This window comes from Phoenix dactylifera, unplaced genomic scaffold (assembly GCF_009389715.1).
Source record: "Phoenix dactylifera cultivar Barhee BC4 unplaced genomic scaffold, palm_55x_up_171113_PBpolish2nd_filt_p 000532F, whole genome shotgun sequence".
NCBI lineage: Eukaryota > Viridiplantae > Streptophyta > Magnoliopsida > Arecales > Arecaceae > Phoenix > Phoenix dactylifera.
Genome location: NW_024067941.1, coordinates 30,538 through 47,570, shown reverse-complemented (window position 1 = coordinate 47,570; position 17,033 = coordinate 30,538). Strand labels below are relative to the sequence as shown.

General features: G+C 38.3%; 1 protein-coding gene across 3 annotated transcripts; it reads left to right on the top strand.

Moving 5' to 3' along the window:
• Positions 1-1,669: 1,669 nt before the first annotated feature.
• Positions 1,670-16,575, top strand: LOC120103831 (heterogeneous nuclear ribonucleoprotein Q-like). Of its 3 annotated transcripts, XR_005508522.1 has the most exons (14): positions 1,670-1,862; positions 1,987-2,285; positions 2,364-3,094; positions 3,414-3,503; positions 3,601-3,843; positions 3,960-4,181; positions 6,174-6,288; positions 6,370-6,540; positions 6,649-6,884; positions 6,980-7,070; positions 7,176-7,225; positions 7,306-7,374; positions 7,468-14,190; positions 14,318-14,747. XR_005508522.1 is itself a non-coding variant. In XM_039119339.1 (13 exons), exons 2-12 carry the CDS (start codon positions 2,006-2,008, stop codon positions 7,369-7,371), a joined length of 2,295 nt encoding a protein of 764 aa, XP_038975267.1. In that variant the 5' UTR covers positions 1,670-1,862; positions 1,987-2,005; the 3' UTR covers positions 7,372-7,374; positions 14,318-16,575. The 3 variants fall into 3 exon arrangements, 2 of the variants coding, with proteins under 2 accessions (XP_038975267.1, XP_038975268.1); XM_039119339.1 differs by lacking the exon at positions 7,468-14,190 and having other exon boundaries at positions 14,318-16,575; XM_039119340.1 differs by lacking the exon at positions 14,318-14,747 and having other exon boundaries at positions 6,691-6,884; positions 7,468-8,690.
• The last annotated feature ends 458 nt before the right edge of the window (positions 16,576-17,033 follow it).

The window sequence follows — 17,033 nt, the reverse complement described above, 5'->3', positions numbered from 1 at the left end:
GAGTGTTTTGTGACTGCATGGCGAAACATTGGCCGTCGGCTGGTGATCTAGCCATGATTGATGCTGAACCTCCTTCATTCCCTATTTTTAGACTAATTCCCTTATTGTTCTTTTCCTTTTCTCTTCCGCTGGCCGACCGTTGTCGCCAGCTATTGATGCCGCCAAGCACTGTCGTGGGCTACTACTCTATGACCATTGCAACCGCTCAGCCAACCCTCTCTTTTCTTTTCTCTATTTTGAGAGAGAGAGAGAGAGAGAGAGAGAGAGAGAGAGAGAGAGAGAGTTTCCATGGTTCTCTCTCATTTTTGCTTTCTCTTCTCACGCTCTTTCACTCTCCTCCTCTTCCTTTCTCCTTTCCCTCTCTCTTTAAATGATCCATGGGATTTTGTGGAAAGGACTCGGGGGATATTAGTGGTGTACCTCTAATGGACCACAGTAGAGAGTTCTGGGCTGTCGACTTTCACTTTATAATTTTTTTTTTGATACTTAGATTTGATTTTGTAGGAGAGCAATTGTCTGAGCAAGGACATGCTGAGTAGGGTACTATAAACCCAAGTTTTTATATCAAGGTGTGGGTTAGTTATATGTGTTTCAGTCTATCACTTGTAGAGGTAAGAATCTCTGCACACAATCACTTGGAAATCCAAACCGACCTGGAACATAGAATGAGTCCAATTTTAGAACCCGTTCTGGCCCCATGGGTCTTTTAAATCAAGTCGGATCGGATCTAAGCTGGTTAGGCCGAGTCGGATCGTGACCCAACCCATGTGTAGCCTTAAGTACGATATGGTACTACATAATGGTACTATATATCGGTTCGATACAGGTACATTATAATACACCCAGTATAGTATGGTACCGATCGGTATGGTAAACTTTGGATACAGGAATTGGGCCCAAGTTATGTCAAGTAATATTGGACATGGTCACTTTTTGGATCCAATTGAGAGCAACCAGACAAGGGAGGTTTCCAATAGCCCTGCTAGTTGTGGTGCTTCTAGGTTGCACTTCCTTATGGTTGACTCCTTGCCTATGGTGCTTGGCATGTGCCTTATCGAAACGGACGGTCCCTATTTGTGAGTGCCTTTTAATGCTCTCAAGTTTGAGTCTAATTAGGACTCCTAATATATAGCTAGGATAAGCATGCCACCTTCTTATTCTTATCTCTCACTTAACAAAGTAGATTTTGGATTTCTACATAAGAAAATTTGACACTTTCCCTCCGATGTAGATAGAGGAGGTGCCCTTGTTTTTTTTATTTTTAATTTGCATATCATAAAAAGAGACAATTATATCCATCACCACATGCATCTCATAGCGGTACATCATATCAATCATCTCGTCTCATTCTCACGTGCTTCATTCATCATGCACTTGTCTTAATAAATGAAAGATAAAAATAAGTGTGCGGTGCTCCGCCCTACGGTGCATGTTGTGCGGGGTATAATTTCTCCATAAAGGAGAGGCATATGATCAGTGTGTAAGAGAGAACAATCAGATTGTCGGATCGGTATATGATCTATTGCACCAGACAGGTTCGGAACCCAATCAGCAATGCCCCCAAGCACTGCATTTTTTTCCGCCCTGTGATTAGGGCACGTCGCGTCGATTTCCGATGGCCTCCAAGGCGGCGGTCACCCAATTAAGCCCGTTTCCATGTGTTAAACCGTTTCCTCGAACCGGTTCTCATATTCGACCATATTCGATCCACACTATTAAGATCTCGTCGGGTCGGGGAGAGCCGAAAAAACCCTACACGCCCAGCTTCCTCGAAGGCTCCATCCAGCTCCTGCCTCTCTCTGCTCTATCCGCTCCCCGTTCTGTATCAGCGCTCCCACTTCTTTCTCCTCTGCTCTCCCGAGGTGCGTTTGCGAATTATTCAGAAAAATACGGAATTCTCTTTTCTTCTCTTTTTCGCCTCTTTCAATTTTTTTTTTCAAATTTCTCGGGTCCCTTACCGAGTTTCTCTCTAATTTTCTCCGTTAGGTTTTTGTTATTTGGAATCATGAGGACGCGAAATACCGACAGTACCAGATCTGGGGCGGCCAAGAAGACGCCTCCGGCCAAGAAGGATGCTTCCGCCGATAAAACACCGGAGACCGCTCCCAAATCCACGCCCAAATCGGGAGCCAAGTCCGCCAAAGGCGCCGGCAAGCAGTCCGCAGCCAAGGCTGCAGCTGCGGCGGCCACCGCCGCCGCCGCCGCTGCCGCTGCCGCTGCCGCCGCCGCCGCCGCTTCCTCTGCCCCTGCAGCAGCCACGTCCGATGCTAAGACGGGACCCAAAGGTAGAAAACTTAGTTTATGGAACCTTCGATTTTTGTTGTTGTAGCGCAAGTGTTTGGTAATATGTGTGACTGATCCAGTTGAGGAAGTGGCGACGCCGGCCGATGTGAAGAAGCCGGCTTCGGCCGTGAAATCTCCTCCGGAGAAGAAGGCCGGTGGGAAGGCCAAGCTGCCGCTGGGTGGGAAGGCTGCTGCAGCTGCTGCTAAGGTGGAGGAAGCACCATCAAAAGTTGAGGATGCCGTGGAAGAGCCAGAACCACCAAAGGGGGAGGAAGCGATGGAAGAGCCACAACCGAAAGCTGGAGACGAAGATGCGCGTAAGGAGGAGGAGCCGAAAGTTGATACCGTTCTGGATATTAACAATGAGCTGGAGAGTGATTCTGCAAAGAATGAAGAAGAAGAAGAAGAGGATGCGGAGGACCAGCAGATGGAGGAGGGGGAGCCTGAGTCTTTCCAAGAGCCTGGTGATGAGGAGCTTGTGGGTGGGGAGGAGGACGCAGCAGGGGGAGGAGAGGAGGCAGTGATGGGGGGAGAAGATGAAGGTGCCCCGGTGGAGGAAGAGGAGGAGTTTGAGATTTCAGACATGGCTAAGAAGAGGAAGATGAAGAAAGAGCAGGAGATCTTCGTTGGGGGTCTGGATCGTGATGCTGTGGAGGATGATCTGAAGAAGGCATTTGAGAAGGTTGGGGAGGTTGTTGAGGTCCGGCTCCACAAAGATTTTGCTACCAACAAGAACAAAGGCTTTGCATTTGTGAAGTTTGCCAACAAGGAGCAGGCTGCCAAGGCGCTCTCGGAATTGAAAAATCCTGTTGTAAGATTTTATTTTTATTTTTCTATTGACTCTATCTAGTATTGGTTTTCTTGCTTTCTCTTTGGAAAAAAGTAACATAATAATGTGACTGAGTAAGTGGAATAGGCAATGCTTTTAATTTTTGGGTCTGTAGATGACTGTCAGGCCATATTCTGTTGAACTACTGCTATATATGAAGCAGTACCTGAACCACGTAACCTGAGTGATTTTTTTGGGTCACGTAACCAGGTTGATCGTTTTAGGAGATTTTGACAAAATTTTCTTAGCATTGCTTTTACACAATTTGTTTCTTTAGTGATTTAATTGTGTTTGATCTCAGATACGTGGCAAGCGCTGTGGCATTGCACCAAGTGAGGACAATGACACATTATTTTTAGGCAACATCTGTAACACATGGACAAAGGAAGCTGTATGGTTCACTTATTTCTATGCAAATTTATGTTTAGTAACCACATATTGTTGGAGAAATGGTGATGTTTTGTTATTTTATTCTTGTGGACTTTTAGATTAGGAGAAAACTTAAGGATTATGGAGTTGATGGAGTTGAGAGTATCACTCTTGTTGCGGACACCCAAAATGAAGGTCTGAGCCGGGGATTTGCTTTCCTTGAGTTTTCTTGCCATGCAGAGGCAATGCTTGCCTACAAGAGGCTCCAAAAGCCAGATGTTATTTTTGGCCACCCTGAGAGGACTGCCAAAGTGGCTTTTGCTGAGCCATTACGTGAACCAGATCCAGAAGTTATGGCCCAGGTGTTTGTTTTATAAATCCATTTTTTTGCTCCATTCTTGCCCTTTCACTGTGCAGAGCTCTCCATTTTCCTGGTTTTGGTCTATCATGATTTAGCTGTGTTTTATTATTGATGCAGGTTAAATCGGTTTTTGTTGATGGGCTGCCACCATATTGGGACGAGGATCGTGTGAAAGAGCAATTTAAAGGGTTTGGAGAGATTGAGCGTGTTGTGCTAGCCCGGAATATGTCAACTGCCAAGAGGAAAGATTTTGGATTTGTAAACTTTACAACTCATGAAGCTGCTGTTGCTTGTGTTGAAGGTGTGAATAACAGTGAATTGGGTGATGGCAAGTCCAAGGTACTTTTAATACAGGCATACAGCTATATTAGCACTTAAGCTTTTTTTTTTTTTTTTTTTTTTGTAATTGACAACAACACAAGAAACTTATGGCCCATGTTTATCTTTTTCTTATCATTCTAGTTGACTCGCATGTTATGCTATAAAATCATCAGATGCTGGCTGTTAAGAAATTGAACTTCTACTGACGACAAAGTTCTGCTTTTGGTACTTTGGAAAAATAAACTGTTTGGATGCACCAGTGTATTGATAAATTTTTTAAGAATCAGAAGTCATCATCAAAATTATTTTAGAAATCTTAAGACATTGAGAGGGTGGTCAAGTCAAACTGCTAAAGAACCTTCTTCATGGATAGTCTCCAAAGATCATTATGAAATAATTGTGAAGGTCAAAAACTCCATTTCTTGTGGATCCTATCCTAATGTATTCAATGCGAGATGTGAACATTTAAGGTTATGATCCAAGTTCTTATTGGCTCATATAGGGAATAAGTCAAAGAACATGATCTGGGTGCTTCCTTTACCAGCCATATCAACCTTACAAGAAATTGCTTGCTTGGCTTTAGTCATCAAGCTTTAGCGTTTTTATGCTGCATGGTGGTGCTTGATAATTTGCAAAATTGAATGGATCTTGAGGAAAGATAGATTCTATCCATAAGCATCTTTCAATTTGGTTACATTTTGTTTGGTATGTAACTACTTGCCTTAGAGTTGATTTCATGCTCACATTATTTTGTTTGTAGCCTTTATCTTATCATTCTATATGGTGGCATAAATATTATGATGTCATCACTATCTATCTTTTCTCTTCTAATTTGAGTCTATATTTAGAAGTGATTTAAAGAAATCCTCCTTTATTAGGTTTTGGGTTGATATCTTGATTGTGATGGTTATCACTCTTTTTAGAGCTCAATGTTTTACTTGTCTATTTGGTGGCCTGGGTATAATGGAGTTGGAGATAGGGAGTGTCTCTTCTGCCGAAAATCTGTTCTTAGAAAGTCCAACCGCCCAACCCCAAAGGTATTCGGTTCTTTATGGCTTTAGATCTGCCAAGTTCTATATATCTATCATTATTGATAGATTGCCTACAGAGAATCTGGTAATCTGAGTTTTGTTTTGCTGGTTTGGTAGGGGATCTAGAGGATTGTGACAGGAGGCCTTACACTTAAGAGAGGGAATATCCTGGACCCTGAGGGTGTTTTACAGTTCTTAACTTTGATTATGCAACACTGCTTTGTTGGCTTCTCCATTTTATCTGTGTCATTTTCTGCATTATGTTGCCATTGAATTCCTTAAAAGATACCACTCTTTGACCCTTGTTAGTGGTAGAGCTTTAGATCTTCTAAAAAGTGGTTCAATTCCTGAATTGACCAGTTAGTGTATGCATACACAAATATGTAACATGTGTTACTCTCTTAGATGCAAACAAGCAAATCTCTGAGAATGTAATCCAATCTAATACCTGATAGGGTAAATCTGAATGCAGGTAGCAGGTTGCATTTTCGTTAAAATTAAAAAAAATAGACAACACTAAGAGACATGATTATATACAACTTCATTTTTCTCTTCCTCCATTTGCTTCCCCACGAATCTCAAGGAAAAAGTTATGAAATATATTCCTACTATTGTTTTCTTATAAAATGCAACTCTATTATTAGTGATCTAAACAGACACCCTTTTGCAATTCCTTGAGCAATTTTGGTTTCATACTAGCCTATTGATATTTGTTTCTCTTTCCTTTATTTTTAGTTGCTTCTGAAAGGCATATGAATTAGACATGATTAAAACCAGCATCTAGGAGTGCTGTGGGTAAGGTATTGTGGTTTCAAACTTATATGCCTAGCGTAATGTGGCTTTTCCCTCCATATGGATATCAAACTTGATATTATTAGAATATATATCAGAAAACTCCAAATTGTGATGTGTAATTTTATTACTTAAATTTTGTTTTACATGTAGCCTAGGAACTTAACCATTTTTTATGGTTTTCCAGATGAAAGCAAGAGCTAGACTTGCCAATCCATTACCCAAGACGCAGGCTGTAAAGGATGGAATGAGTGGTGGGTTTCGCATTGGACACACTGGCATGGGCGTTTATTCTAGGTTTGGTAAGTGCTAGTTGCCAACTGTTTGAACTTTTGTATCTTCTGCTACCTTTTACCTCACTGAAGTTTTTCTTGTGTCACCAGGTAGGGGATTTGGTAGGGGAAGATATTTTTCTCATAGGGCAGGCTTTCAGGGTGGGAGGGGTTTTAATTTTCGTGGATATGGAAGAGGTGGAAGATTTTCTTTTCCAGCTGAGGACAATCTAGAAATCCCACCTTCTGAATTCCATGGTAGGAGGCCATTTGGATTCCGAGGTAAGTCGAATTTTGTCCCTCTGACAATTATACAAAGAAGAGAAAATAAATGCCATTCCAAAGAAAAAGAGGTGGTTACAGAGCATTTGTTTGCTTTGTTTCTCTCAGAGTTACAAGAGTTAAGGGATTATCATGATTTGCTACTAACAGGTGGTGGAAGAGTTTCGACATCAGCAAGGCATGGTGCTTTTGATAGAGGTCGTGGAAGAGCCTTCCCATCCAGGAGGCCGCCATATCTACCAGAGGAGGAGTTTGGTGGACCTTTTGGTTCTCGACACCTTGGTGAAGATCCTTACTTTTATGGAGATGTTGGGCATGGTATCAAGCGTCCATTTTCAATGATGGTTGGTATTATATATATAGATATATTTGATGTCCACATTTGTTTGTTGTTTTATTAATGATTGATTAATATATCTTACATATTTCTTTGCTTTAGGAGCACGATCCTGGTTACTTGGAACCTGGGCCTAGAATACGTCCTCGTTTTGATCATCCTGATCCATTGGCTGGTGGGAGTCGCTATCGAGGTTTGAATTCTCTGTTCTTTTGAGCAAAGTTAATTGTGCATTTTTGATGCTACTAGAGGATTTTGTTAATGTTTGCCTGAGCGTCTTATTGTCTATGTTCTCTAGATTCATTGGGATTGAGTGGTCTGTATTCACATGATTATTATGGTTCAGATGTAAGTATATAATTATACTCTTTTTGTGCACTTCACTCAGATCTTTCCTGCATCTTACCTTCCTTTTATCTATTATGCAGTATGGGGGTAGCACATATTCATCTCTTTATGGAGGTGAACGTTCAGGGGGCGGCTATTATTATTAGATGGTAATGTCAGGCACTTCCATCAGAAAATTCCAGTTGCATATATCATCTTTTCTTCTTAGTATCTCATTATAAATTATTTTTGTTTATTGCCAGTAATTTGCAAATGCGGGTATGATGCTGCAGGCGGAAGCACTTTCTTGATAAGATGATGATCTCAGTTGTCCCTTTTATTGTACATTGAATTGGTCGATCTCTTAGAACTTTCTTGGCAACTAGGATTCCAAGTATAGTTTGGTCTAGTTTATTTTCCTTGGAGAAACTATTTAGGCTTATGCCATTTGTGTGTGAGATAGTGCTGGATAGCCTATTTTATGATGAAACCAATCGGAAGTAGAGTATCTATGTTTTAATTAACTTCACTCATCAAGTGTGAACTCTTGAAGTCAACTTGGAGATAACATCTATGTTTGGATTAAAGTAATTTGCTCTTTGTTGGTGATGAATGTATTTGATCTGTTGGAATGCTGAACAAAACAAATGGGAAAACCATTAATTTTGGATCTGCTGGTTGACTAATCTGTTAAAGTTGGCAAAGTATTTAGAGCCCATGGAATTCACAGGATTATACAATCAGAGATCTTCCTGATTATGAAATGGCATACTAAAAGTGTGCATTTGATTTTATAGTACAAAATATTTGATGAAACAAAACATGAAGACTATGACTGCAATTCTTTTTGTGGTTTCCAAGTGGAGTGAGAGAGAGGAGTGGTTAATATTACTATATCAATGATTCCTATTTGATACAAGCATTCTAGTAGATGTTTAAGAGATCACATTTGGTATTCTTTCCATTGAATACTTGTTTATGTTGCTTTTGTATGCAAGGGATAGAATTCAAGTTGTTAAAGTTGCTCTTGTGGTTCTAGAACTATTTAATCTCTTGTTATCAGGGATTTACTTTTTTTTTTCTTAGAAAAAGTGTAATCGATCTTGATTAAATTGGAGGGTCTCTGAAGTAGTGTCCGATGCTTTTTCAAGAAAGCTGCTTATGTTGTTGTTGTGAGGAATCTTTTCTTTGCCAAACTATATTATCAAGTTTCCCTTCTGATGAAAAAGGCTCTAATTAAGGTTCTTATGAAGATTTCTGAATATGTTTGTCACTGGTTGCAATTGTAAGTTTTTTAGTGGATTTGATGATAATCCTCCTTTGCAGTTCCATTGACATTTCCTTTTGGTCTTCAGTTCTGTGCTCCAAAGAATTGTAGCATGAAGTACAAAAATAATATGGATATTGCAGCATGTAATATGGCCCATCGTGTTTACGAGTTGTATCATCATTGTTGATTTGTATATGCTTCGGAAGCTTTGCTGTTGCTGTTGATCCTTCTTATGGGACCATGAATGTGGTAGTTTTCAGGGTGGAATCTAAATTCATCCTTTTGTTTTCTTACGACTATTTTAATTTTTAACTGGACGCTGAATGTGACTGGACGAATTTATTCTTCGTGCTCCAACTTGTCTGTTATTGCCTTACATTGTAGTGTTGTGGAGTGTCATATTATGCTGCTTCTTGTCCGAGTTTCCTCTTTGACGTGGAACAGATGATATCACATGAAGTTGGAAGGTTTCGTTACTGTAATTTTGGGCTTTGTAAGTCAGGATGGTACTAATCTGATCAATTTTGAATCGTTATGCTGAAAGAGAGATGACGAGGATCATCACTATTTCAGAATTGTTAAATGATATTATACAAGAACTCCATTAGGAAATGTTGATCTGCTTCAGCATGTTGAGATATCTGAGTCAGATTGCTCTTTCCATGACATGATTGGGGATATGATGGTGTTGATAGATGTGATTTTCAAATTGCATCCTATGTTGGTCTAGTTTTGTTTCTTCTGGCGATAATTTCAAGTGTCATTTACCATGGATAACTAAAATTTTGTAATGCTTAGATGCTGGTGAAACTGTTGGAGTTGTGCATACTGAGCAATGTTTGAATGGAAGTGCAAAACATTCTCAAATATACTACTAGGATTTGCAGATAGTTGGCTTGGTATATTATGCATTTACTTTTGAAACGTCTCAGATATTTACATTTTTTTGTTCAATCTTTAGACAGAGAGCTGTATAAAATTTTCTGCTATCGATAATGATATATGGAGCTTATATGAACTTTATCATGTGTTTCTGCCATTCGTCATCTGCTGTAATAAGCAATATTAGTACACAGCTCATGCATAAGCAGGAAACTTTAGAACAAAGCTGTTATTTGCTTGATGCTTTGTGCTCCATGAAGCATTTATGTTTCATTTAGTTTTCAACTATGGCAATTAAGGAACTGAAGATTATCAAGACCTATGCTAAGATGATGCTAAGATTTATAATTAATTGAGCTGGAGTCTTAATGGTAAACACTACATCTTGCAGATGGCTTCCATGTGGATACTTTGATTTGGTCTAATGATTAGTAACTTGTTGAATAATTCATTTTGTCATGCAATTGGTTGTTTTAAATGTTGGAGAGCTTAGCATATGTGGAGGTCAGCTTAGAGATGAAGCTGAATCTGAGCAGACCTGATCAGGCTACTTAAGAATCAGTTAAGTCAGAAGTACTTACAAGTTCATTCTCTCATTGTAAAGTCAGAGATTGAAGTGGAGTTCACATTACTGGATCAGATGTGGATATCCTAAATTAAGACAGCAATTTGAAGTTATGTTACATTTTTCTATCAGGAAAGAATAACTTCTCTGTAGACTGACTTTGTTAATTCAATTCAGAAAGTGAAGTTTAGAAGTTGTTATTTATAGCACGAGAAAACAGTGGATAATGAAATCAACGAACTTAAAGGGGGACACTTTGTGGAATTGTCACATTTAGAAGGTACTGGTAGCTGCAGGTTGCAGCATGTTTTTACTGAATTGGTTGTCTGAGTGCTTCATGGATAAAATGGTTTAATGAAGATGATATGGTTTGTTAATGCACTGTTTGGTTGCTGATAAAATGAATAAAAACAAAGAGTAAATCAGCAGAAGGAAAATTAGCAGTTTTCTCATGTTTGGCTGAATTAAGAAAATAATAAAGTCCCAGAGAAAGTGGTTAAAATGGGGATAAGTTATCCTGAATCACTTGTGTTCTTGTTGTTTTCTCTCAAAATTGTTACATTTTGGAGAAGAAAAATTATGGCCCTTCACTCTTTTTTTTTCTTTTTTATTGTACTTGAAGTTTTCTTTTAATACCAACTAGTGTAAAAGTTTTCTCTTTAACAAAATTTGTTTTCTTTTACTTTCTTTTCCCCCGAACAGAGCCTAAATTTATTCTATGCAAACCGGTCATGTATACAATACTTTGTTCGCCTCTTTTGATATTGAACCCATGTTTGTATGTCAACATGGTTGTGTAACTAAATTTTGTGGTTAGCATCTGAAAAAAAAGTGAAAATTTTCTTAAGGCTCTAAGGTGCTTAGTTCGTAATTAGTTGATTGTGATGGTATAGCATTCTCAAAATAGAATAATATAACATAGAGTATTTATTCTATTCATTGTGTATGTCAGACTGTCACTAACTGCAATCATGAATTTTAGTTATATAGTATCTATGGTATATTTGTGCAAATTGATATGTATGTAGATAGTTCATAGTTATTCAAAAACATCCATTCATTCATATAACTGTTTGATATCTGATGTTGCTGTGCATCTTGAGGCTGTTATAATTAGTGTTCCTTGTTGACTTGGATCACTTTCCTCTAATTATTGCTTTTGGATCATTGTCTCTCTAAATAGTATCCTTTCGTGACTTCAAATTCATTGTGTTTAAATTCTATATGATCTAGATAGAATTCTTGCTAATACTTAGTGTTTTCGAGGACAACATGCGTGAGCAAGGTTTTAAATACTGGTGGGATAGTGGGGTGTCCCACCGTCCTGATTGTTGGGACAACACACTCTTGAATGTCGATATGAGATAAATGGGGAAATGGATCGAGATGGGATGGGATATCCACTGTCCTAAGTGTTGGACACGATTTGCCGGGGTTTTGGATTGCTAGGTTTGATATTTTGATTTATATTTCAAAGTTGTTCTCATTGGGGAGGAGCGGAATTAAAGGCACCTAAATACTTTGTTTGCTTTCATTTAATTGAAAACATTAATTTCAAAAGGTAGATACTTTTGGGGAGGCCTTAAGCCTCTCTCTCTCTCTCTCTGACTCCTTCCTTTTCTCTCTCTCTCTCTCTATATATATACACACATGTTTCTCTCCCTCTATGCACACATAAACACACATACATACATCATATATATTGTACATACATGCATATTTATATATGGAACTAGGTAATGGGAGATCAGAGTTTGAAATTGTTAATCATTTTCTATTCTTTATTATTTGATCACAATATTGTTGATCATTTTCTATTCTGTAGAGTTTGAAATTGTAGACTCAGAAAAGTTTGAAAATCTTGACATTTCTTTTCTTATTATGTTGATGAAAAAGTTGCATATAGATTGGTTATATAAGGGCTGAATCTTAAATAAAACAAAATGCAAATAAAACTTGCTATATCATGTTTTATTTCACCTCATGAGGTGGATATAGCAGATTTTAGTCCATGTGCGGGACAATGAATTATTGCAATTGTCAGTGAAAAAGAATTGGAGCAGCCTTCAAAATTATGAATATTTTTGCATAGAACTAGGAAATGGAAGATACTAGAGTTTGAAATTGTTTGTTATTTAGTATTCTGTTAGTATTTGATCAAACTATAGATTCAGAAAAGTTTGAAAATCAAGATTTTTGTTTTTCTTATTATGTTGAGTAAAAAGTTGCATATAGATTTATAACGTAAGGGCTGAATCGCAAGTTAAAAAATGCAAAATTAACTGGCTATCTCATGTTTTATTTCACCTCATGAGGTAGATATAGCTGATTTTAATCCTATGTAGGGGACAATTTATTGTTGTGATTGACAGTGAACAAGAACCAGAGCAGCCTTTGAATTGAGTATTTTCAATGATTTTGGAATTTTTTAGAGGATTTTTTTAATTTGACATTTTTTGAGCTCACTGTAGGCAGTGGACTGGATCCTTGTGTATAACTGTTCTGTATGAAAGCTGATGTTAATGCAGTGGAATAATGTCATGATATTATTGGAGAAATACTGGGGTTGAATAACTTAGTTTTCTTATTCTATCATTTGAATGGGGGTGCTTTATGTGGTACGGAAAAATGTGATGGAGGGAGTTGAACAGGTGCTTTATGGTTGCCTTTTAGCATAAAATTTATAAGATTGCAGGGCTGCTTTTATTTATTGTTTAGACTGTATTATAAAGCAGTCCTAGCCCATGTAGCAAGCATGATTGAGATGATAAGAGGCAGATCTCTGGTATGACCAGATATGTTTCTGGCTGCACTGATTGAGGATGAAGTTTTGGAGAACCAAGATGGTGCTACTGTGTTAGTGAAGATTTGATGAGATCTGGCCCCCTACAAGGAGGACATGAGGGGAGCGAAGACCCAATCTAACATGGATAGGAGTTGTGAGGAAAGATAACAGTTGTAGTAGATACATCCCATTCCAATAGTAATGAATTCCTGGATAAGAGCAAGATGGATGCTTCTTGGCTTTGATTATGGTTTTAGATTTGTGATGAATTTTATGATGAGAAGTTTCTTCCTGTCTAATTACCTGTTTGGCTGTAACCCAATTTGGCTGCATCCTTATATGTGTTGGCTGAACAAACTTATTGTAGCTATTTCAAAGGAAATACTTGGTTGTGATTATGTGATCATGTTTAGGCCATGTTGCTCCATGTGCCAGTCAAACATTTTTTTTTTGGAGTGGAAAATTCATGTAGTTGTTTCTGTTTCTGCATTTTTAACCTTTTAATGTGTTAGGAATTTTTAGATTATTTGATTACTCAATATAATGCTGACAAGCATGTTTCACCCAATTTGTGTTCACTGTTAGCTGAGGGTTTAGCAATTATACATGCTACTGACTTGTTTGGATGCCTGCATATGTTGTTCGTGGAATATCCCTACACCAATGGATAGTGAGGAGGATGTGAAAGCATGGTGGGGATCACACGATCAAATTATACGAATGCTGGATTCCCTTTAATGGTGGTTTTTCTGGCTCCCAAACTTTAGGTTTGGGTGCTTCTAGCCCCTTGGGGCTGTGTTGATTGCCTCCTGCCTCTGTGCTTCTCCTTGCTTGCTTCCCATGGAAACAGGATGCTAGCATCCAAACAGAGCCTAGAGAAATCTAGGATTCGTTTTTAATAATAGAGCAGCTCCTTGTCGCATATGTTGTTCGTACAGGATCCCTACAACAATGAAGTGTTGTGGAGGAGAAGGGGGAAGTGAATAATATGGTGCTATGGGGATGGGGAAATTATTGCATGCACTGCATGCACGGCCATGCTGGTGCACATCACCAATCACTGCATGCTCACACATGGTTTGCATTCATCGCGCACTCATCTCGGGGAGCCTGACAGCAATACAACGTGGCGATCGATGGCGTGCACCAGCATGGCCGTGCATGCAGTGCATGCAATAATTTTCGATGGAGATGGGTGGTATTACCCAATCATGAAATCATAGAGATACTGGGTTCCTCTTAAAAGGTGATTTCCGGCATTACCAGAAAAAGGTAATATCTGGCATTCCCTTTCCCTCCAGGTCAGACTGATTGCTTTCCCTGCCTCTATGCTTCTCACTTTTCTCGATGCAGGGCATGTCTGGATGATTGCATCCAAATGGCCCCCAAAGGATGGAGTGCATATGAAAATGCAGAGCAGATCCTTGTCAAGCACCACTGCTTTGTTGCATTTCAAAGTTTTTGTTGATTCATGGCGTGCATATGTATGTGAATATTAAGCCATTTATACTAAGGTTCATGGTAAATTTTTTTTGGTGTAAGAAGTGGGCCATGTGTTACCATGTCTTTTTTTATTATGAAGATTATTGCATATGCAGCTGTCTGTTTCAGATCTCTTGGAAGCTTTAACCACGTCTCCTGGAACCCCAACTTGGCACATTCATAAGCTTGAGCACTGTTTAGTTCCAACTTGTACTTGGAGTGGTACTATGCAACTTCCATGAGTCCCATAGAGCCATTGAATATGGTAACGGTTAGTTGATGCTTCACATTTGAGTGGCGCATGCAACTCCTCTGTTAAAACACAAAGCTTTTGTATTTAACTACAAAGTTATAATGTATGCATAGAAGAAGGATAGTAGCCAGTGAACTTCAATGTTCTAAAGACATGTTAGTCAAGTAGACTTTGCAATTCTCATAAATCATTTTTGAAGACAAGCGTCAAACGTAGTGCTAGCCTGCTCAAGCTCCTGTTGATTGAAACCCAGTTTTCTTGCATAATGTAATATATTGGATCGTTGAAGATGTTTGTCATCTTTGGCTTTTCCCACATTAAAATTTTGAGCTATGCAGACATTGCAAGGGAATTTGTATTTGTTTGTATTATTTTTTTGTGGTTTCCTTGCACAATAATTCATGTAAATTTTTCTTTTCCCTTAAATCTTGTGAAGGCCTGAAGCAATAGAAAACCCAATCTCTACTAGACAGTAAAAGAAATAGTTTTTAATCATTTTAAGACAAGAACAGGCCAATCATGGGGTTCCAGAATCTGGTATGGGGTGAGAGTGGTTGCTCACCTAAGATGTGTTGATGATGCGAAGGTGGTGAAAAATTCTTGTGTTATAGATGGATAAACAGCAGAGCAGCATATGTTTTCTTGTCTTTGGTTTATTTTCCTTAGTTCATGGAACTAAGGTAGAAAAAGAACTGACTGAAGTTATTTAGTTTCTATAAAGCAGAAATATGCTAACTTATTCATGCTGACAATTGTTTATTGTGCAGAGATAACCTGGAAGCTTTAAATTCCTTGCATATTTTTGTGTTTTGACTGATAAATAAGATGACGGTGACATGTTTCAAAAGTCCTTTAATTTCTAGTTAGATGACCAAGTCAAAAAGATGATGATTTCATGTGTTGTATAGTTGAAGGACTAACACACAACCCCCACCCCCACCCTGCCAAAAAGAAAAAGAAAAAAAACCCTCAAATCCTTCAAAGTTAATTAGATACTGAAAGATTGCATTGCCTAAAAAAGGATAGCATTACTATATTGTCTTTTTGTTACATGAGGGGCATGTTGGTCTTATTGAAGGAAAAACTGCATGTAAATGTGTAGTCGGATGTGGCTAGATCATGTGGGCTAGATGCTTTTATGGATGCTTGCAGGGAGTCATAGACAAGGCATAGGGTTTTGTTTAGAATTGAATGGGCTTTTTTATACATGAAAAAATAAGGTATTGCATATGCCCATTTTTGTTTCAACCACATAAGCAATTTACAGTTGATGCCTTTTCGGATAAAGTCATTAGGCATTGATGAAGACAGCTGGAATGATTGGAACATCAACTCTATTGCAGTTTGTTGATATCAAGTGGGGATGCAAGTGGAATTAGAGTTCAGTTATTCCAGGCTTGATATCGACAAAGGGATTCGTGTTGTACGAAGCTGTAGGACTGAGGGTCCATGCGATGTGAATGTTTCCCCAACTTGAGATTTTTATGCTGATTCTGGCATAGTCAAGCAATACAAAACCAGGATCAAGGTTGTCTAATCTCTTTCTTCTGAAATCTTGAGTTGCCGTGATTTGTTAGTAACACTAATTCTCAACTTTAGGTCTTGACATTTTATGCTTTTATTGCAATATCATGCATTTTTGTTGTGTTTTGCTGCACATCAAATTTTTCTAGAAGATTTCTCTAGTTCATGTTATGTACTGCATTCTGCAATTGGTAGGGTTCTTGTTCTGTCCACATTTTTTTTTGGAAAAAGGATGCCATGTTTGCATTTTTTGGTTTTAATGTTGGAGCATATAGTAGGTAAATGAACTTATGAAATTGCTTCCTTAGTTTAAATTTCATTTTTAGGAGCTGTGACTACTTATGTATCACAAGATTCAGGTTGTCTGACTTGTTTGCAACATATTTCACATCTGGAATGCTGTAGCAGGTAATAGCAGAAATTCTTGTTTCATTGTATATTGAACTTAAATGGTGGGTGATGTAAACTATACTGGTGTCTTCTGCTTTATGACCAGTCTTTAAGTTTTATGTATAACTTCTCATTGATGGCTGATGGAAGCTTAACAAATGTTGTTGTCAATGTCAACTATTGGAGTTAATCGTGTAGCAAATTTTGAAATTTGTGATCATGTATTTGGTGCAGTCATGATTATGGATGTTTGAGTTGCTTAGATTGACTTTCTTTTGCAATTAGATTTTCAGAAACTTGGGTCGTTTATGAATTATGAATGCAGTCTCAAAAATTTTTTATGCCACTCTAGGCACTCTATTTAGGGCCCTGGTGCAATGATATAAAGCTCGACCGACAAGTGTAATGGTAATGGTAAGGGTTCGAGCTTGGGGCAGCCATTTCATACAAAAAAGGAAAAGGCCAAACATTAGGTCTGTACTTAATCTGCCCTAGTCTGTCCTACGAGCATCTGAATTGCTGGGATTATAACTGGTTAATGGCTCTTTCCTCTAGCAATTATTTATAAATATTTTATTTTTCTTGGATAGTGTGTATTAATTACACTGTTATAGGGTACCTAATTCATTTATTGGCTATGTCTTCAAATTCAATTTGCATTAAGGCTGTTCCAGAGCG